The sequence below is a fragment of the Akebia trifoliata genome, chromosome 5, assembly GCF_017979445.1.
Source record: "Akebia trifoliata isolate Shusen 1 chromosome 5, ASM1797944v1, whole genome shotgun sequence".
In the NCBI taxonomy this organism is placed as follows: domain Eukaryota; kingdom Viridiplantae; phylum Streptophyta; class Magnoliopsida; order Ranunculales; family Lardizabalaceae; genus Akebia; species Akebia trifoliata.
Genome location: NC_141379.1, coordinates 26119011 through 26142728, shown reverse-complemented (window position 1 = coordinate 26142728; position 23718 = coordinate 26119011). Strand labels below are relative to the sequence as shown.

General features: G+C 36.0%; 1 protein-coding gene across 1 annotated transcript in view; it reads right to left on the bottom strand.

Annotated features, from left to right (window-relative positions):
• The window catches only part of LOC147401820 (dynamin-2A-like), a 41977-nt gene extending 20715 nt beyond the window's left edge, over positions 1-21262 (bottom strand). Inside the window, exons 1-7 of the mRNA XM_086443236.1 lie at positions 20933-21262; positions 8734-8784; positions 8498-8618; positions 8198-8293; positions 4368-4429; positions 4050-4167; positions 3553-3895 (exon numbers count right to left, since the gene is read on the bottom strand). Coding sequence (XP_086299362.1) covers positions 3553-3895; positions 4050-4167; positions 4368-4429; positions 8198-8293; positions 8498-8618; positions 8734-8784; positions 20933-21070 — 929 coding nt within the window. The 5' untranslated portion in view covers positions 21071-21262. The remainder of the gene's footprint in view (positions 1-3552; positions 3896-4049; positions 4168-4367; positions 4430-8197; positions 8294-8497; positions 8619-8733; positions 8785-20932) is intronic.
• Positions 21263-23718: the final 2456 nt, after the last annotated feature.

Below are 23718 nucleotides of genomic sequence, written 5' to 3'. Positions count from 1 at the left end.
TTGTAAAATCAAACTAAAGAGGTCATCAACAAGCTAAATATGAAAGAGGGTGTTCGCTGGATTTTTTTTAGGCTTGGGACTTGAGTATGAATCCACTTAGAATACACTCTTTTTAGCACCAAAGTACTAACACAGACTTACATACTCACTTGGGAGTAGTTTTGTGTTGGTTTAGTCCTTAAACCATGTCCATGAATTGAACACAACCTAGATGGAACTATAATTCTTTATGCATGAAGATGTATCCCTATGAAACTGTTTTTATTGACTTAGAGAGTTAGGTGTAGATCTAGGAAGACCTCCACCTTTGACTCTTAAATTTTTAAAAATAAAGAAAATGGTGTGTGTTCTTTGTGTATGCATGAAATGTACCCAAAGGAACTTATTGCATGAACTTATGAAGGAGAAGATTTGCCTCACGATGAGAGATTACTCTCTGCCACCTAAGCCATGAAAAGAAAAGAGAAATAACTATGAAACATAAAGAGCTAGAAATTTAAATGAAACTCGAAATAACTTGCATTGCTATTGGATAATCTTAGAATTTATTGGTACTTAAAAGGGGAAGATGGCTTTTCATGGAGAAGACTCACTCTTTTCAACCCTATGCCCTTTAAGGAAAATAAAAAAAACTACATTGCAAAGCTTGAACTTAAATAAAACACAAAAGAGATATAAGATGAAAAAGGGAGAAGCAAATAAGCTTAGACAAATTGAAAAAATCAGTAACTTAAGTATCCCACCCCACCTCAATCTTTTCTTTCTTCCTAGTTTCTTCCTTTTTTAGCCCTAGGATTCTCAAAAGGATAGGTAGAGAGTTGGACAAAATTTTAGAGCTTAGAGAGGTTCTTGAGAGGGTACTTTTAACAGAATTTTGTTGCTCTAAAAAATCTATTTTTCATTTGCCTTGAATAGGCCTCTATTTATAGAGCCTTAAGAGACACTTGGGGGCAAAATGGTCCCAATCTTCCCAAGCGCTCGATATTCTAAAAAATATCTCCATAGGTGACCTTCATTTCCCTTGTCCTCAATAGTCATTTTCATAGTGTTTGAGTCTCACCAACCAAGATTCTCCAAAGGCAAAAGAGTCAAGGTGCAAGAGGTTCTAGAGAATTCTCTTTGGAGGGTCGAAGGGTCAAGGTTACTTGGCTTTGGTCAATTTACTTTGAACTAAGGTAAAACTAGCTTGAGATAAGAGGGGTTCAATGGTTTTTGGCCATAATTTGTCTCAACAAAGTAGGGGTGTATATGTCATGTTCACTTGTGGGGAATGGGCAAAGATTACTATAAGGTCAAGGTGTAGAGTGATGGGTGAGTATAAGATAAGGACTTTGTGGTAAAGTTACTTGTGGTCCCTAAAAGCAAGAAAAGTAAGTGGGGTGTGCGGAGGCATGAAAAAGAGTTAAGGTTAAAAAACTTTAGCCAAATTACCTTGAACCCAATGATAAAACAATGGATGAGATAAAAATGAGGGCAAAATGATAAAGAGAGTATGGTCCCATGAGAGAGATTTGAAAGTGAGCCAAGTGAAGTGTTCCCAAAAGAATGAAGCTTGAATGGGAGCTAATTGGAGTACTCCAAAAAAGAGAGAGACTTTGAAAGTGGAGTGAACTCCCCAAGTGTTCTGTACATATGTAGGTGGACTAGAGAGAGAAGAAAATTAAAATTGTCCAAATGTGGGATGCTGAAAAACTTTAAAATAGCATATTCACACCTTTGGTACGGACAAGCCAAATTTGACTTGTCCACACATAAGGTACAGATAAGCCTTATTTGAACTTTCTAACAAGGCCTATGAGCCTTGGTTCTACACTTTGGTTGGCCATGGGGTCTTATGTATTGCTTCCTTGGATTGATCCTTCTTCCACATGATTTCCAGACAAAAACGAGGTGTCTACAATTATCATTATCATCATTATATGTAATTTATAACTCATTTCTAAAAGAATTTCATAAGTTTGTTATTTTTATGAATTTTATCAATATTTTTATAAGACTTTTTTTTAGGATACCTTTCCACACCCCACACCCATAAGCTCCCCTAGCATCACCACTCTCCCACACAAAATTCTTGATCCAAAACTTTGCAGCAATGACTTGCCTCCTCAACCCAAAATCTCTATAACCATTTCCCTAAAAGTGTCGAATTCATCAAATCAAAACGTTGAAGACCCAACCCACCCATCTCCTTGGAGCACAAATTTTATTCCAACTAACCAAATAATGATTCTTCCCATATTTTTCATGCCAAAAGAAATCTTAACAGATTTTGTCAAGCTTCACCTCTACACTTATTGGCATAGAGAATAAGGATAGAAAATAATTAGGGATGCTGGCCAATGAACTTATAATAAGTTCCCAACCTTTGAAAGGTGTCTAGCTTACCATTTGCTTAATCTCCTCTCAATAACTAGATCCCAAATCTCCTTCAATCTGTAAGCGACTCCCATAGGTAAACCCCAAATAAGAAGCTAGGAAGACCCCTACCTAAAGACCTACATAATTAGCCAACGACGCAATTCCTGAGACTTTACCCACTGCAAAATCCTTACTCTTCCATAGATTAATAGGGATTCTCGAAATCGCCTCGAAATACCCTAAGAGTACACTAAGGAACCCCAATTGTTCCAAAGAATGATCCAAGAACACCAATGTGTCGTCTGCAAGCTGAAGATGTGAGATCAACTTCTTACTTTGGTCCACTCTAAATCTGCCCAGGTTGCCATTAGCCACAACTCTCCCCAACATGCGTCCCAACGCTTCCACCACAACAATGAAAAGGAAAAGGGCCAAGGAGTCCCCTTGCCTAAACCCCCTCAAAGTCCTAAAGAAATCAATTGGAGATCCATTAACCAGAACGGAGAACGAAGCCGTAGAAACACACCCATTTGGACCGAAAACCCATACGACAAAGTAAGTACTTCAAAAAATTCCAGTTCACATGATCATAAGCCTTCTCTAAATCAATCTTGCCAACCAACCCCACCTTCTTCAATTTTCTCCTCAAGTCTATGCACTCATTCACAATGACAATATTTAGGATGAATTTTATTGTTGATCGAACTATTTCCACCAATATCTTGCATTTTTATACCTAATTTGAGTTGATGAAAATTCACTATTCACCAAACATTGAGCAAAATGAATAATGATTTGCACCGATTAAATTGCATGTTAGACCTTGTGGAAATGGAGATATTTGCCTGTAAACGTGGAAATATCTAGACATATTTGCTTCTCATAAAGAGCATTAGGATAAGTTAAAGGATGCTACGAATGTGGTTCATGAATTCCACGAGAGGGTGATTCAGGGTACCAATGCTACTTTTGCTACTCCAAGGAGCATGAATGATTAGTGAACTATATAGTATGTGGTACAAGTGAAAAAAACTTTCATGTATTTTTCTTCCTGATAGATAGTAAAGACCTTAAATAGGGAATCCTATTCCCTAATCTAATAATATTTATTTTCTTACACACACACAGATACATGCGCACATAATCTTATATATCAGAAATGGGGTTGAGGATTAATTCAAAAAATATATGTACCCGGAAAGAAGGTTTGGCAGCCTAACTTTCATACGCTTACGGATCTGACGAGCAAGGGTTTCCACCAAAGCCACTCTCCCAAGCTTGCTTTGAGGTGCTCCAGTCAGTATGGATTTCAGACTTTCACTCTCAGCACGCCAAGCAGTTTCCAAAGAGTTCTCTGAGCCAACTGATCCAGATTGCGCAGAAGCAATAGATACAGATTGACCAATCAAAGCAACCCAAGGGATATCAGAAGTATGCAGTGGTCCCTTATTTAATAATAGAGCCTGAACAGCAGCAAGAGTTTTCTGGTCTGTAGCTGCTTGATCTATTTTACTAATGACACCAATGGTTCTGGTACCTACAATCAACAAAATAAATGCCATCATTTTCATTTAAAAAAAAAAAAAGAGAACGAAACAAGGATACGGAGAAACCAAAACACACACACATTGCTCCCAGAAGAGTGTTCTTGAATATTCTAAGAGTATGGCTTAATCAATTTGACAACCCACCATCTGAATCAAATTCCTTTGCCAATTTAAGGGCTCGTAAAGAAGAAATTTCAGGTGCCTGGGCAGCAGGTACTATAACTAGTAATATTGCATCATTGCGTTCAGCATAGTCACTGATCTGAAACCATCATCATTTGGAAGATTAGAAGTACTTTCAATTTAATCAGAATAATTATGATTTTAAAAAAAAATTATTGCCAGAGAAAAAATTGTTGATCAACGAACACATCAAGCAGCATCCATCACGAGTGATGAAAATTGACCCATGAAGTTCCTTTGATATGGAAAAGAAAGAAGAGACAACTACCAGCAACTCACCGTTGCATCATCCATAATCCTTTGATCCAATCCAGGTAAATCTACCAATTTCAAAGGTGGGGCTGTGGAAAATGGCATGTTAGCAAGATTACTAAATTATGTTATTGCAATTAAATCATATAAACATGAAGCAAGTGATCATTCAAAATTGGAGTGGTCAAATGATGAAAAGCATATGCATATGAACCACTACATTCAAAATGGGAGTAAAATTAACCAACACGCAGTACGCCATGCAAGTAACACTGTAGCTTATCCAAATACACACTGCACACACTTACAAATACAAGAAAAGACATTCAAATTTTAGTATCAATGTCCATGTATAGGGGCTACTAGGGGTGCAACTTGGTTCGGTTTGAGGTCAAATCGAAACTGAATCGACCTAGGTCGGTTCCATTAACTGAGAACTGGAACCATACCAAATTGCCATAGAACCAAACCAACCTTAACTGAGCTAAGGTCGGTTTGGTTCAGTTCGGTTCTATGGGTTGCCAATATCTGAAAAACCTAATTGAATCAACATATTTTTAATAAAAATAAATAAATATGAATATGAAATCTCATATGAGTCATTAATCTATCCATCAATAATAAAAAATTATTAATTTATTCATTCAAAAAAAAAAAAAATAGTCAATGGTTGTTCCATCAATAAAAGAAAGTCATTAATCCATCCATCCAAAAAATGTCATTAATCTATCCATAAAAAAAAAAAATTCAATTTATCCATAAAAAAATGTGTACAATTTGATAGATTAATAAAATTTATTTATAATTTTATTAATATAAGGATTCGGTTCTCGGTTTGGTTTGGTTCTATACAAGGCATGAACCAAGAACCGAACCAAATTGGTTGACTCTCTACTTTGTTAACCCGGAACCGAACCGAAGGGCATTATAAATGAAACCAAACCAATCCAAAGCTCTCGGTTTGGTTCGGTTCTCAGTTTGAACCAGACCAAGTTGCACACCTAGGGGGCTACTACTTCTAGGCAAGAGTTCAATGTCAAGGATGTCCCCTAAAATATCAACTTATCCACAAGCATAATGAGGCCTTCTATTGTTCTTCCAGCTGATTATAAAAAACAAACATATAGAATTAAAGGTCAATCAGCATAAATAATCATAGAAAAATCATAACTTCGTGAAAGTTGTAAAAAGGGGGAAAACTTTGAAGCACCCATCCCGCTTCAAAATTTTGGAACCCTCTCCTTTTAATGACACGTGGTGCCTCTAAGGAGGTATACCAAATATTCATGGGAAAGTAGGGAGGCATAAAATATACACAAAGGTACATGCAGGCTACGTGTCATGCCAAGAGGTGGGCCACTTCAAAGTTGGACTCTGTAAAAAGGGTAACGGACCAAAGCATGACATGGTTGACAAAAAAGGACAAAGTTAAGAATGCTTTGGGAAATAATTTCTACTGAACAGTACCAAAGCAATTAGAAACAAACAAAAATGGGCTAAATTTTGACAAAAGCAAATAGAGCTGGATGAAGGCATAATAAAAACTGGCATAAAATAAGTACAAAGCTCATCAAACCAACTATATCTGAACGCTGTCTCTACACCTGCTCACAATCCTCAAGTAAGGCCAATAAAACCATTGTAGGTAAAGAAGCCAGAAAATCATCCTTGTTCGGAAAACCAACCACGAATGATATTGAAAAAAGGAAAGGATAGAAAAACAGTGACAGGCACCCAGCACACTAGGAAATACCAAAACTCTCCAGCAAATGGAGCCATTATAATCCATCCTTATTTCCTAGAAGCCGAGAGTAGGATCAAGAGCAGGAGTGGGAATGAAGGTGCACCAAATACAGAACGACCTTAGGGGTTCAGGGCATCTCTGAAGCATCTATACACATGGCCTAATGGAAGACATATGCTTTTCCATATGTACTGATATGTTTCCCAATACATACCAAAACATTCTGAAACAATCCGATGCATTGCAATACATCAGAAAATTCAAAACATATACCAATGTTTAGTTTTGGTATGTCGAAAATAGAATGTTTTGGTGAACATTCAGGTACAGAATGAACTTTGAACCATGAAACTACCTCCAACATAACATAATTACAACAAAAATAACAACCTCCTTGAAAAATAGACCCAAAACTCTTTAAGAAGCTCAGATCAATAGAAAATAAGGTCTTTAACTTCAATAATAGCATCTTTAATTGAGCTCAACTTTCCCCTCAAACATTATTTGGTTTCTTTCTTTTCATAGACCCCAACATATTACAAACAGAATCAATCTCCACAAAAATTTCCCTCTAGACCCTAAAGACCTGGGTACGCCAACCTTGGAAAAGAAGAAGAAATGGAGGCAAATTCAATGAATACCAATGAGGCATAAAAAAAAAAGGTGAAACCAAACTGCACAGGTCATTTCTTCTTCTTTTTTATAGATGAAGATAATTTTATTAAAACAAGAAAGAATGGGGGGGGGGGGGGGGGGGGGGGGGGAGATCGAGATGTCCATCCCAAAGAAACAAACGAAAACAACCTCAAACATGAGCTGCCCTATAGACAAGTTACAAATGCTTTCCCATCTAACAATGAAATCCACAAAAAATACCCCTTTGAACTCCTTAAAAAGTTTACTCCAAGTGAACAAAACAGTCAAGATAGCTAAATAAAGAACTTGAACGTCGGAATCCTTCCCTTCAAAAGTGCAAGTATTGCGTATGATAATCTAAGCCCTAGTTACAAGAAGCTTCTACCTAGCATGTCACACCCCCTACGGAATTTCATTCTTGCTCCCACTTCTGATAAAAAAGTAGTTTAATTTCTAGATTTTGATGACACTCCAACTTCAAACATAGACTTGCTTTTTGGCACTTCCAACTAAGATCTAAGCTCCCCACTCTCCATTCAAAGATACTACTTCCACATTTGTTCAGAAGGATCCTCCTCCGCAGGATGGATGCTTCCACTCAAAAATCTTCAAAGCCACTTTTCCAAGAGGGCAATATGCAGTATGTTTAAGTTTCTCAAACCCAAACTACCTTTATTGAGAGAACATACATGTTTCCAATAAACAAGGCGAACTTTAAATGTTCCGATGTTATCATTACATAGTGTAAGACGAATTTTGAACTTTGAATTCGAAATTTAAACATAAGTAAAAGCTGTTATTTAAGTTTGATATCCATTTTCTTTTTTGAAAGCTAAAACACCTAAATATCACCATTTTGCAAGGTCATTATTTGATAAAATAATTACCATAATGGATAGTAAAATGGCACAACAACAAGAAGATGGTATTTTCCACAAAATGGAGTGGGTCCTGGGCGTTCCCATTACAACAGTAGTTATTGTTTGCTTGTTTGTCTTTTTAGTAAGTTGAAATTTTATTAGAAAGGAGGAGACAAGAAGTCCCAAAGAACAGAAAAAACAAACACAAGTTCCAAGATGCCCTAATCATTCATTTTCCAAAGCACATATGGCAGATTATTATTGCATTATAAAAGTAGGTCAAAAATTAGCCACCTACAAGAGTACTCAACTTATTATTTTCTTTTTTATAAGTAACTGCAATTTTATTAAGAAGATAGAAAAAAGCGGAAAAGGGAGGAAGAGATTTTCCCCTATGCATTTGGAAAAAGGCATAGACTTCATAAACAGAAAGGCTCTGTATTTGGTATTTTCCAAACATTTACAAGGTAGACTGATCTTGATGAGATATTGTCAAGTTCTCTTATGTCTCATAAGTTGAAGACAACAAGCATCGATATATCATCTCAATATCTAGGAGTACCAACATAATATCTCCATTTTCTTTGATAACATACGATAGTAATTCGATTACCAACCTGTACTAGTTCGTAGCTTCAAATATATTTCATCCGAGCGGCCCTTGCTGGAGGAACCCTTACTTAGCCTGTCTTGGAGAGAATGCCGCAGAGCACCTATCATACACCCCAAAAAAGAAGTGAGGACAACCACAGTCATCAAATAAAGGAATTAACAAGCTCAATCATGAACAAAGATGACTGCAATCACATGCAGAAATAATTATTAAGCATGCTATTCAAGCCCCTCTAAGATATGAAATCAAAATTAATATAGACATGTCAGCAGCACTCAAGTGGCACTTTGTTAAGAAGACTCACTTGCAGAAACCTGCTGAGATTTATTGTCAATTTGCAAGACAATTGATTTGCTGTTCAGGGAACTCTCTCTTTGTAAATCAATGCTGATGGGAGCTCGAGTTGCACCATTTTCTCCCGTTGGCTGAACGGCACACACACAAATGCAAACGAAAATCGTAGTACAGAAAATCATTCTGTCAAACGACAATGAAATTTCTGGAAAAAAATTCCAAAACCTTTCGATGGATGCAACTTACCAAAACAGGATGTCCAATTAAACTATTCAACACCGCCGATTTACCAGCACCCTGCCATTTTAGTGCATAAACAATAAGAAAATCAAGAATTCCATTACATCCACAACACCATAACTTTCACAGAACATACCAGACAACGAAAATTGAGAAAAAAAAAAAAAGTTGTCTTGAAACTGTTGCCTGTCATTTGAGTATCATTCATAGCTCCATGCGACACCAAGATCAGAAATTAGGCAAAGCATTATCTGGTTGATGATAGGGGTGCACATTGGATTGGGTAAATCCAAGAACCAAACCAATCCGAAGCCTTCTAGATTGGATTGATTCGGATTGAGCATGGTTTGGTTCGGGTGCGGATTGTATATAAAAAAATCCGATTGATTTGGTTCGATTCTGGATTAGGGGTATAATAGAACCGAACCAATCCGAGAACCGAACTAATCCGAAGTATCTATAAATAAACATATATATATATATGTTTATTTATTTAAAAATAAAATCATTTCTTAGTTTCGTTCTTCTATTATCAATTTCTCTCTTCTTCAACTTCATCTCCTCTATTTTTTTTCTAACAAAAACTCATAAAAAAAAATGTACACAAATCTCTCTCTCAATTTTCAAATGGATCAACCCATTTATAGAAAAACTTTTTCAAAAAGTTTGATTACTTGTTTTTTTACGAGAACTTTTATGTCATGTTTGTTAGATGAAATATACTAGACTAACCTCGACTTGGATTCGTTAATCTACCATTTATGAATTAGTTTTCTCACTAATCCATCCAAAATACCAATTTTAAAATTTTACTTTTTTTTTAGTCTCATTGAACTTCCTCTAATTTTCAATTTATACAAATTTCAATCAAAATTTAATCATAAAATCATTTTCATTTTAAAAATAGGCATTATTTATGATCTGATCCAAAGGGTTCCTCTTTTAAAAGAAAAAATACTAGTTTTTCTATTTTGAAATTATGAGAACCGATAACCGATCTGAACCAATCCGAACCAAGGTTGGTTTGGATTGGTTCGGTTCTATAGGATAATTGGATTGGTTCAATTCCAAATTTGTAGAATTGATCATATTTGGTTCGGTTCCAATTTTGCCAAAATCCGAACCAATCCAAACCATGTGCACCCCTAGTTGATGATATGTTTAGAACACATAACCTCAATATTCGAGCTTTAGAAAGTAATGCCCATGCAGAAATCACGACATTTTCACTCTCAATAAGTCCCCAGTTTTCAATTGAATCTCTATACCACTAGGCCCCACATGTCTTTAAATCTAGACAAAGTACCTAATGGAAGGGCAAGGTATAAACTAGAGAGATAATCCACCACACAACGTAGCACTTGTGCAAAAAGAATGAATATCCCTAACCTCCTCCATGCTATAAAAAAATTCTCTTACTGAAGTTGATGCTAATATCAGATATAGGTTAAACAAAGTGCAATAACCCTCTCAAAAATCTAGTCAGGGTGTCGTAGGCAAACTAAAGATGACAAATAGTTTAGATTGTCCCCATCTGAAGAGCATTTGTCACACCTCAAAAATTCAACCCGAATCCACATGATTCCAAGTTGAATCCAGAGGCATGATATCTATCTCATATCATGATAATCAATATATAAACATAATTTGAATAATTTTTAACATAATATAACAACAAAACGTATATTAGACAAAAACATACATTGAAATATCTGATTTTAAGAGTATGTACATGAACCACATATCCTGGTGTCACTAGAAGATCTCTTAAACTGAAAATATATACATAAAAATGGTTAGGCACCTATTGTGCCAAAGCATATACAAAGACAAACCTCAAAAATATATTAAACCTAACCGTCACTAGTCACCCAATATAATAGTAGCCAAACTCCACACTGAAAGCTAAGCCTCATCATCAATTTGCCCCTCCTGAATTCGAAACTCATAGACTTCCTCAACTGCTGGTATATCTATTTCTATTCTTTTTTTCCTTTCTTTCTTCTTTTTTCCTTCTTTTCTTTCTCTTTCTTTCTTTTCTTCCTTCTTCTTCCTTTCTTCTTTTATATTTTCTTCTTTCCTTTTCTTTCTCTCTTTTATTTCTGATCTCAAAACATCAGAATGGGACAAAAATAGGGATCAGCCCTTATAAGAATACTTGGTGCATAGTGGGACATGTAGTACACCCACCACCACATACACTTTTTTTAACATCACCCCCCCCCCAACATACACACATTTCTTAATAATACAAATCACCCTTACTCTATAGCTTATTAAATATTAACCCAATTTTCTTAAATTTATTTCATTTTAATACTTTTATTTAATAAATTAATAATAAAAATATTTTTTCTCTGATACGTCCATTGGATTAGACCAAGTCATTCTGTGCAAGTCGAAATTCCTTCCCGAATTTTTTCACTATTGACCAAAGTACCCTTAGAACCCGAACTTCTAAATTTGTATTCATTCGATTTCAGATTTAACGTACTCATAATTAGGGGTGCAACCAGGATTTTGCCCATGTGGGGGAAACCAAGAGTAGAAGAAAATTTGTGGGGGCAACCATGAGTGGAAACAAAGTTTGTGGGGCCAATTGGGGTAGATTTTTTTTATCCACCGCTAATATCTATCGCAATTACCCATTAATCCATAAACTTTGAAAATTCTTGTGGGGGCAAGTGCCCCTACTGTAAATCCGCCCCTGCTCATAATCTAAACTGTGTTTAAGCTATTCCAAATCAAAAGGCGAAATCAAATAAATTGACTAAAAATCTCATCACATCAAAGTTTAGGTAGTTAGATACACAAGAAAAATAAAATGTATTCCTCGAGATTTGCAATGACTTTTCGTCATTACATCCTTCCCCCTTAAATAAAAATTAAGAACATACCCCATTCAAAGAATAACTTTGGATGTTCAGTCTATACCTTTGATTCATTTTCCTAGGTTGATTCTTCAATATTGTGATGCCTCCATAGCACTTTTACTAAGGGAATGACGAGTGATCTCAACATTTTCTCCTATCTACCAATGATCTACATTTATCCTTCTTCACAAGATAAATCTTCATCTAACTGCAAGAATTTTCAATCGATGACATGTGAAGGATCCGGTTCATATTTCCTCAGCATCGATACGTAAAACACATTATGAAATTGAGCTAACTGAGAAAGTAAGGCTAGTCTATAGACCACTTGACCAACAATCTCTGTAATCTTGAATGGTTTCACATACCGTGGCTTCAACTTACCCTTCATACCAAACCTAGATATCCCTTAGGATAGATCTTCAAAAATACCATATCTCCTACCCCAAACTCCAAAGGTCTTCTCTGTTTATCAAGGTAGCTCTTTTGTCTGCTCTGATCTGCCTTTAGTCTCTTTCTAATCATTTTGATCTTCTCTGTAGTCTCTTCAACCAAGATTGGTCCTATGAGAACTACATCCCCTATTTTTGTCCAACATATAAGTTATCAACATGGCATACTATTATGTAATTCAAATGGAGCCAACATATGTTAGAATGATAACTATTGTTGTATGGAAACTCAATTAGTGGTAGGTGAGTCTTCCATCTGCCCCCAAAATCCCACATGCATGCTCGAAACATATCTTCCAAAATTTGAACTCTCTTTCTTATTGTCCATAATTGATTGTAAGCTCTTCCAAAACTGTGAAGTGAATCTGAGATATTGATTTCAAACTATTGATGTAATGACTCGAAAATCATTACAAATCTCGAGGAATAAATTTCATTTTCTAATGTATCTAAATATCTAAAATTTGATATGATGAGATTTTAGTCAATTTGGCTTCCCCATCAGACTCGGAATAGTTGAAAAAATATAATTTAGGCTATAAGTACGTTAAAATATGAAATCGAATGAATAAAAAACTAGAAGTTAGGGTTCTAGGGGTATTTTGATCAATATTGAAAAAAATTGGGAATAAATTTTAACATACACGAAATATAAGAATTCTATTCGAGCTCAATCACATCGACTCTCATTTTTTCAATGGACTGACTGTCCTTGGGTTCAACTCATCCAGTCAGATCGATAAACAAGGAAATTGATTTCCGGAAAGAAAGCTCATATCTGGTAGATTAGAAAAAGAAAGCGTGATACCAGCCAAGAAGGCATAGCATCTATTGCTCACATATGGGAGAACTCTCATATTGAAATTCACAATGCCAACTTTTGTTTTTCTATCAGTCGATAGGCAACCTTTACTCCCTGAATTCACAAGAATAAAAGGAAGATTGTTCATTCCCAACCTGCCCACAAATAGATTAGCTTTCCCTTATTGCTGATGCTGGATAGAGTGTTATCCCTCATAAGTTGGTCTAATCCAACGGTTGTATTGGAGAGAAATATATTAAAAATAAATATTTTTATTAATTATTTATTTAATTAAATAAAAGTATTAGAATAAAATAAGTTTAAGAAAACTGGTTTAATATTTAATTAGTTATAAAGGGTGGTTTGTATTACTAATAAGTGTGGGGGGCTATTTTCAAATAAAAAAGTTTATGTGGTGGTGGGTGGATCATGATTCATGTGTCCCACCACCCACCAAGTATTTTTATAAGGGCTGAGTCATTTTTTTGTGCCATTCTCATTTTTTGAGATCATAAACAGAAAAGAAAAAAGAAATGGAAAGGAAAGGGTGGTTTGTATAATTAATAAGTATGGGGGGCTATTTTTAAAATAAAAAAAGTTTATGTGGTGGTGGGTGGATCATGATTCATGTGTCCCACCACCCACCAGGTATTTTTATAAGGGCTAAGTCTTTTATTGTCCCATTCTCATGTTTTGAATCATAAACAAAAGAGAGGAAAAGAAATGGAAAGAAAAAAAAGAGTAAAGAGGAAAGGAAAGGAGAAGAAAGGAAAGAAATAAGGAAGAGAAGAAAGAAAGAAAGAAAGAGAGATGAAGGAAGAAGAAAAGAAGGAAGAGAAGAAGAAAGAAAGAAAGTGAGAGGAAGGAAGAAGAAAAGAAGGAAAAAAAAAGGGGGTGAAAAAAAAAGGGGGTGGGGGGGTATAGATATACTAGTAGTTAAGGGATTCTATGAGCTCTCAATTCAAAAGGGGTAGATTGATGATTAGTCCAAGCTTCCAGGAGAGGAGTTTGGCCACTAGTACACTGGGAGACTAGTGATGTCAGAGGTTTAATATATTTTCGAGAGGTTTGTCCTTATATATACTTTGACAAAGTATGTGTCTGACCTTTTGTATGTATATATTTTTAATTTAAGAGAGATTCTAATGACACTAGGATAATTGGTTGATGTATATACTCTAGAAACCAGATATTTCAATATTTGTTTTTGTTAATTATAAATTTTGTTGTTATACTGTGTTAAAAATTGTGTCAATATATTGATTATCATGATGTGTTGATGGGATAAATGTTGTCGTGCCACGTGGCAATGACGCCCTCCACTTGGAAGGAGACAACACCTCAAAAATTTATCCAGGGATCAAAAAGGAAGAGAGGCGCACATGCACACCATTTAAATCAGGCATGTGGGAAACATAGGATCCAGGTGGCATCATGACATTGCATGAGGCAAGAGTCAAGAAAGAGGTGCGCCGCAGAAAAGGGAGTCGTATTGTCAGGTATAACGATTGGTACGGCACACCATCAAGAAACACCTAGCAAGCGTAAGGTTTTACTCTGATATTATAAAAGAGGGGAGAACCCTCTAGTTGTATTCCCCTTATCCACACATTATAATTTGCTAGATATCATGCCCCTGGATTCAACTTGAAATCATTGGGATTCATGTTGAATTTTTGAGGCGTGACAGCATCCTTCAATATAATTCAATTTTGTCACATTATAAATCATATCTTACCCAAAGCTTCCACCATAATGTCATTAAATAAGAAATGAGAAGGGGACTTGTCTTAAGACTCTAGAATTACTAAAATAGTTTAAAAGAGACCAACCGACCATTATTAAGAAAGTTGTCAAACATGTACAAATAAACATCCACCATTCTTAGAAATAAATAAAAATTAATAATATTTTTTTCTTCATCACCACTTAATTAGCCCTTTCCACCACCCTTCCCGAAATAGAACCACCTTAGAATTGAACAAATTTAGGTTTTCAGACAATAGTAATGGTCAAGGATTGATTGTTCGTGAAGGGAATCAAAGAGGATGAACTTTGGATAAGGGATCTGAAAATAATAGAAGTAGATCCAAATTGTAAAGGAATGAGCAACATACAGTATTACTACTACAAGGAATATGGTCACATCAAAAGAGATTATTCGGCTCGTGTGGAAAAAAAAATGATAGTTCTAGTAGTATGACTGTTGTAGGGGAGAATGGAAATGGAGATAAGCATGGAGATATTTTAACAATCTTCAAAAGAATGCATACTTTTTATGATGATAAGTGGATATTAGATTTAGGTTGTTCTGTTCACTTATGCTCTAAGAAAGATCATTTTGATACGTTCCAAGATAGGAAGACAAATGTTGTTTCTTTGTGTGATGGATCTGTTTGTGATGTTACAGGAGTTGGTACAGTAAAAATCAAAATGTTTAATGGAGTGGTACGTACTTTGGGTTGTGTGGTTTTTGTCCTAAAGATGCGGAAGATTCAAATATCACTTGACAAGTTGAACTCCATGGGTTGTAGGTTTTCAATTGGAGTTGGAGTTATAAATCACACGTGGCTACATGGTCCTACTAGAAGAATTGTAGAAGAAGAACAGTTAAGTCTCATAATGAGAGCTTGGCAAATATTTAAAATAAATAATGAGTGAATGGACATAAATGCATTTACATTAAAATAATAGAAAACTAGAAAAATGCATTATTTTCAATACTCCCCCTCAAGCTAAGGAAAATATATCAACTAAGCCCAGCTTGACAAGATGAGAGTTAGCGACAGAAGGACCAACAGACTTCGTAAGCATGTCGACAAACTGATCTAAAGAAGATACAAATATTGTCTGAAGAGCACCAGATTGAACTTTCTCATTAAGAAAGTGAATATCAACCTTTATATGTTTAGTTTTTTCGTGAATAACATAATCAGAAACAAGCATGATGGCAGACTTATTGTCACAAAAAATTGTGAAGGAACTAGAGACAGGAAATCCTAGCTCCGTCAGCAAAGATCGAAGTCGAATTAGCTCAAATGTGCCAAGGGCCATAGCACGATACTCAGCTTCAGTAGAAGAACAAGAAACCACACTTTGTTTCTTACTTTTCAACGAGATTAGATTACTATCATGAAAAATACAAAAATCAGATGTAGATTTTCTATCTATAATCGAACCAACATAATCAATATCAGTAAAGCAAGACAAATGAGGTTGAGCAGTGAACGCATAGAACAAACCAAAATCAAGATGTAACTTCAAGTAGCGAAGAATACAATAAACGGCGTCAAGATGAGAAGTGCAAAGAGCATGCATGAACTGACTGACTACACTATCCGCAAAAATCAAATCTAGTTTAATGTTAATCAAATAAATCAGATGACCGACGAATTTCTGATAAGAAGGATCAGATAATAAATCACCAGATTCAGCATGAAGACGATGATCATGATTTATAAGAGAAGAAGCAAAACGACAACCAAACATACCAGTGTCCTAAAGAAAATCCAATGTGTATTTACGCTGAGATAGTGAAATACCACAGCAAGAGCGATCCACTTCTATCCTCAAGAAGTACTTAAAGGGACCCAAGTACTTAACCTCAAAAGTACGACCCAATATCATCTTTATCTTGTCAATCCACTGGGCATTATCTCCAATCAGGATAATATCATCCACATAAACCAGAACAATGACGCAACAACCATCTAATCCACAACGAATAAAACAAGTATGATCTGAGTGGCCTCTGAAAAACTACATAGATAAGACGATCTCAAAAAAGCACTAAAACTAGACTCATGGAGACTGCATTAAGTCATACAGAGATTTGAGAAGGCGACAAACCTTCCCAGAATACTCCCCCTGAAGACGAAATCTAAGAGGAGGGTCCATATAGATTACTTCAGTCAGATCACCATTCAAAAAAACATTCTTTATATCGAATTGGTGAAGAGGTCATACGTGACATGCAACTAGAGAAATAAGGAGACAAACAGTAGAAAGCTTAACTACAAGATCAAATGTAGTACTAAAATCCTTTCCTAGAGTCCGCGTAAATCCCTTAACAACTAGGCGAACCTTGTATCGATCAACTATCATACGCGAGATACTTGACAATGAAAACTCATTTACAACCAACAGTCTACTCCCCAAAGGGAAGGGGAACAAGCTCCTAAGTATGATTCTTCTGCAAAGTATCCATCTTAACAATCATGGCTCCAATCCACTGGGGATCTTGTATAGTCTCTGAAACAAACTGGGGAAGTCGAATAGAAGCAATGGCAGCAAGGTAGCCTTGATAAGAAAGAGAAAGTCCCTGATAGAAAACAAACTGGACAATAGGATGATCAGTAACACACCCTCACTTACCTTTGTGAAGTACAATAGGTAAGTGAGAATAAAAAATAAAGGGAATAGGAACAATAGTAGGAGAGAATATACCTGAGTCTAAGGAAGAGATTGGCAAGGTTGGAGAGGGGCGAGGGCAATGAGAGTAAACCTTAAGCGTTGGTGAAGATGGAAAGAAACTCAGAACAGACAACATTATAGGAGGAGCAGAAGAAGAGTCCTACAAAGAAAATATAGCATGAAAGTATGGAATATTTTCAAAAAAAATAACATCCATAGAATGTATGACACGTTGAGAAATAGGATCATAATACCGATATCCCTTTGACATAGATGAGTAGCCTAAGAAAATACATTGAACGGCTTTGTCATCTAATTTTGTGCGATAAGGAATGTAGTCCTAAACAAAGCAAGTGCACCCAAAAACTCTATGTGTAATCGAAAATAGAGTGCTATCAGGATGAAGAACATGAAGAGGCACATATCCCCCTAAGGTACAACTCAGAACATGATTAAGAAGAAAAGTTGTAGTGAGGACCGCCATGTTCCAATATAACTTATGAACATGCATGCCTCAAAAAAAGTAGAGGACAATGTTCATAAGATGACGGTTCTTGCGTTCCAACACCCCATTTTGCTCAAGAATCTAGGAATAGGTCAACTAATGAAGCATATCATGCTCGTGAAGGTGAGAGCGAATCCCATCAAAAATATATTCACCCCCATTTATCAGACCGAAGTGCTTTAACAGTGATGTTGTATTAGGTATGAATCATTTTAAGAAAATTAATAAAAATAAGAAGCACTTCAGACCGAGATCGTATCAAATTGACCCAAGTACAACGAGAATAGCCATCTATAAATGTAATACAATACCGATGACATACATCAGAATGAACTAAATCAAACATAATATTAAATCGATGCATGCGAGGGATATATGAAGTACGAGTATGTTTGGAAAGCTCACACACAAAACACTGGACCTGATACGCACTACAAGAATTTTTTTAAAATAGGAAATAAAGAACATAAGTATTGAAAATTAACATGTCCTAAGCGGGCATGTCACCAATCTAAAGACTAAGAAGAAAAAGTATGACTCCCAGTGGAAGGTAGCACAGAGGCCGGAGCAGCAGTATACAAAGATCCAAACAGGTAAAGCCCATCCCTCTCATACCCCTTGCTAAATGAGGAACAAGTGAGGAGTTCACAGTGGTAGTATGAGGAGCAGAATACCCCAACAAATGAGTGGCAGTAAAGCTCAACAAATGAGGATATAGCAGAAAACATCGAACATTCTCATGACTTGTCTTCCCACAATGACTGTAAATAAAAATAGTCCCACGATCACGACTACAGCCCCCTCTGCCACGATGAGTACTTAAAAACCATCCAGATTTGCCTTTACTTCCAAAAGAAAGTCTCACAAACCGAGACCAAGACTAAAACTTGCAACCATCCAAAAGGGTACTAGTAATACGTTGGATTGAGGAATTTTGCCCAAGAATTGTATTGAATTCTTTGTTCGATGTCATATCTAACAAAAGGTGACAAGTGGATAAAAGAGAATTCAGAAGAAAAAAAAGAATCAAGTGTAAGCATACTACAAATTGATGAAGAAAGAAAATGTAGAATCAACTCAACATACACTTAAGATACGGAAAGAAGTAGGAAAAAAAAGGCAGAAAAGCAGCCAAAGCAAAAAAAAGAAACAGCTTTGGCTTGAAGGGAGTTCTCCGCAAACATCTAAGGGGCTAAAACATCAGCACCATCGCAAAACACAGCAATATTGTCATATCGCAACACATCCAGCACCACAACGTTATCACAGCAGCAAAGAAACCAACCAGCATCACAGCCTTATCACAGTCAATACAGACCAAAAAAATAATAGTAGCACAGAACCAGCCAGCAACATAGAACCAACAGCTATCACAGCCAGCAAAGCAGCCCAGAACAACCCCTATTGCAGCCACTTTCAGTAGCCTAACACTTCTCTTATCACAGCCAGCAAAGCAGGGAGCAGCAGTACAGTACAGTACAGCCCAGCCTATCATATGGAACAGAGAACACTCAGAAAAGGAAACCCATCATTAGCCTTATCGCAAGGATCTAATAGTGCAGATCCATCCTTATCGCAACATGCGATTGGGACAAAAAAATTAAAATAAAAAAGAACCCCCGAACGAGAGATCCTCCAACGAAAGCTGCTGCTCCTAGGGTTTTGTTCTCAAAGATCTAAAGTAGTTGATGGAGGGAGAGAAAGGAGAGTCAAGTCTCCAAGAAACCCAAAAATCGAAGGAGAAAACCCAATCAATGGATCTTCTAAGGCTTTAATACCAAGAAGAATTGTAGAAAAAGAACAGTCAAGTCTCATAATGAGAACTTGGCAGATATTTATAATAACTAATGAGTAAATGGACATAAATGCCCTTACACGAAAATAATAGAAAACTAGGAAACTACATTATTTTTTTTTGATCGATAAAGAAGAATTTATTGATAAAGGAAAAAAGAGGGGGGTCGAGTGTGATGAGTTGTATGGCCTGGTAGGAAATACAATGATGCATGGCATTTCCAAGACCTCGATAAGTAGTTGGAAATAGGGTATACAGATAGTAGACATCTATAGAGAGTCTCTTTCGTAGATGGGGCAAAGATGGATTTGTGTTTCCAAGTTGCAAATGATTATGAGGTGATTCTACGATTCGATCTGGAGTTGACTAAGGAATCGGCTCGAGGCAACTATACATGTGCATTGGTCGTGTGATTGAGTTGGAGTAGACGAGGATGATTCAATAGTATGTGTAGCTAGTGATTCTAAAAGGCCAATGATTCTTTGCGATATTAGCAAACAGGTGATTGATTCAGGTTTAAGGTGGAGTTGCATTTCAGGCATAGGTGGTGCAAAATTCATTGTGCGGAACATGTGCAATTTTTTTTCAAGGTGATTCTAGTATTTAGGCCAATGTGGAGTAGTGAGCACATGTGACAGGTTATTATCCCATGTGATCTTCAGTGTGGCTGTGATAAAAGCCAAATGGGAGATTGTTATTTATTAGTGTCTTTTATCCCAACCGTTGGATGGGATCTAAATCTAATGGTTAGAATAAGTTCCTCTTTTGGAACCTTATAAATAGTAATGGTATGGGATGTTTTAGAATATTTTCTTCTAGGCTTCGAGAGAGAAAGGGAGAGAAAGGTTTTAGGGCTTGGGTTTGGGATTAAAACCTTGAGTGGTTATTTCTTGTATTGTTCTCTTTTGACTTCTTAGTGAAGAAAATTGGACCTATCAGTGGACGTAGGCATCGTTGCCGAACCACGTAAATCTCATTGTTCTTTGGACTATTCTTTATTTTCTTCTTTATCTTATTGAACATGTATCTCCAAATTCACAACACTCATATGGTTTTGGCGCTAAAGTTAGAATCATATGCTTTTAAAACTCTGAATAAAATTGATTATCGATAAGGTCAGGTGCCACAATAAATCTAATCAACAAAATCCGCAATTTTCAATTTGAATGCAATTGTTTTAGAATTTTCTACCCATCAAATGCCCAATTAATTATCAGAACACGTGTACACAACATCACGCCTTAATTAATACAAGTTATTGAGAATGAATCGATACTGGATCCAACCAAATAATCAAAATCGGATCGCATATAAACCAATCTAAACAAGATTTGGAACAAAATCAGGCCAAGAAGATGAACTTACGACATTGCCAAGAGCAACAACATTGAGAAAAGTTGAGGCGCGCCTTGAAGAGGGCTCATCAACGTCTTCGTCTGCAAGAAGAGATGTCGCCTGCAACATCGATTCTGAAAGTTGAACCAACTCATCAATCGCCTCCATGGATTAAAACGCAACCGTTTAATTTACAAAGAAGCCCTAAATTATGCTTCAACAATGGGAGATCTGGATCGAAGAATCTTGAAATGAGCCGACGATTCAGAAACTTGGACAGGTGATTGAGAGAAATGAGAGTTAGTTTTAGATAGAAGACAAACGAAACGCTCAGATTTTTGAATCCCCTCTCTATATTTCCATTGTAATAAAAACATGAATTTATGACTCGAGCAGATCCGTCTCGACTCGAGCGAGTTTCTACATTGAATTGGTCACCTGATTGAATCGTCCGACACAGAGTTGATTTGTCCAATTCCGAAAATCCATCAGTTTTATGAGGGAAAATTATTAAAAATAATAATATATTATTTTATAACTATTAAAAAAAGTTTCTTGAGAAATTATCAAAATAGTTATAAAATGGTAGTCCAACGCGGGTTTTCAAGTAGACAAAATTACCCTTCAAAAATCGGATGTCCAACCATTGATTTTTACTTTTAAAAAAATCTCTGATTTATGCGCCCACAGTTACATTTTCCACTCCACTCACAACAATCATGAACAGGTAGTGTGACTTTAACAAAAGTTGGTGTGGCAATAGTAACTCCTTTTTATAAAAATAAAATAAATAAGTAAACTCGACAGAGTCAATTAGTTTGAACCATGTCAAAGGGTTTGGCTCCATGGGATCAGATCAGGTTGTTGAGGTGCTATAGAAAATGAACCATAGCATAGTATAATTGGTTAGGACATCTTACTTTCAAAGATGAAGTGGGGATTCAATTTCCCTAAAGTAAGGTAATGTGAAAGTATGAGCAACCGATTAATACACAAATGACACTATTTTCCCTAAGGTGGATGAGTAATGAAAGGGAGGAGATTTGAGAGTCATCCGTGTTGGTGAGCTCACGGCTGCTATTGCTGCCTACATGTTCAATCCCTTGCCCGATGCCCCCCCCCCCCCCCCCCCCGCGACAACAAGGGCCTCAATGCTAGTCCGTTTGCTTAGATAGATCTTGACTTCATCAAGGTTTTGGTAGCTTATCCTTCTTCCAAACTAAAAGAGGGAAGGTAATTTCCTTGGGATGGTACGATAGGCAACTATTGGTGCCTACATGCAAACTCCTGTAATCGAAGCAGAGCCCTCCAAAGAGTGGGGAGACCCTCTTCTCCATTTTTTCAAAGTATATTCCTTTCTTTGAATATTTATAATTCTTCTATTTTAATGGATGAAATTTCAAAGAATTAGGTTCATAAGAGTCATGAAATATCTAAAATGAATCATGTAGGTTAAGGATCGAATTTATAGGTTATTCTAGTAGTTCAATCATGAGATTCCTTTGTTTTGATATTTTCTAATGACTAGTATCATTATGTGCAATTTACAAGTCCTTTTAATAAGTAATTCGATCTAAATAATCAAAATATAATATTTTTTAGTACTAAAATTTTATTATTTTGAGCACTATTTGGAGTCTTCCATGACTAATAATTTCTACCAAAATTTATAAAGAAACAGAAACTTTCAATTGTGAACATAAAAATAATTTGTGGAGAAATGTTAGAATATAATACTATTCGCCACTACCCCAATTAACGACTTTCTTCTAGATTTTTCTCTCACTCATTTAGAAATTTCAACTTGCATATTTCTTTTAATCATTCTAATAATTTATTTAATTCTATAAAAATAATAATAGAAACATTCAAGACCTCAATTAAGTGGTCACTTTAGAATGTGGAGAGCCATATAATTGCACTATAGTACTTTTGTCTCCACTAATTCGCACATACCTATCACCATATCATGTACATCTACTCGGTGGTGTCACAATGGGATTGGACCAATCAGAAAAGATCCTAATGTAATAGGGAATTTAAAGTTCAACTTTAACACCTGAGGATTTGCTTCTTCTGGTCGTGTGTCTTCTATCGATAACTTTTAACTTTATTGCATTTTAAAAAACTTTCGTGGGATCAAAACATACAACATTAGGGATTAGTCCATTCCAAAGGTTTGACAATACCATTTGATATTCAAGAAGAAAAAACAACAGAACTCATTTTCAAGGAAATATGAATGACTTTAGAAAATGGCCATAAAAAAAATGGCATCCCTCATTTTATTAGGCCTAAGAAAATATCAAGAAAAAGAATTGATTTTAGTTTATTGGGAACAATGTGAAAATAACATTAAGAGGTGTACTCTAGGGGATGGCTCAATGGCAATTTTGGATCCAATAAGCAGTGAGATTCTCTAGGTTGTGAGTTCGATATCCAATAGGAGCAATATTTCCTCGGGACCACCCACGAGGGCACACCCTCACTTACCCATTGCGTGTGATGTGCGGGCATTGCACGTGCCCGGGGAAGGGACCCATATGCCTTCGCTCCAGCCCTGGCTCTCCCAATCTCCCAAGTCAGACATAAGTTCATACACCATCATAAAAAATTAAAAAACACATTAGGAGGTGAGAATCATTTTATTAGGGGTAGAGTAGGAAATCATCTCATAAATCCCCTAAGGTGGAAAACCACTTTGGACATGAAAATAAATTCAAATAAATACATTTGAAAATTGCTTTTTCAGATTTCTATACGCAATCATACCAAAACCCCAAGAGTATTATTTTCAGCTGGTCCTGGTTTTTCAT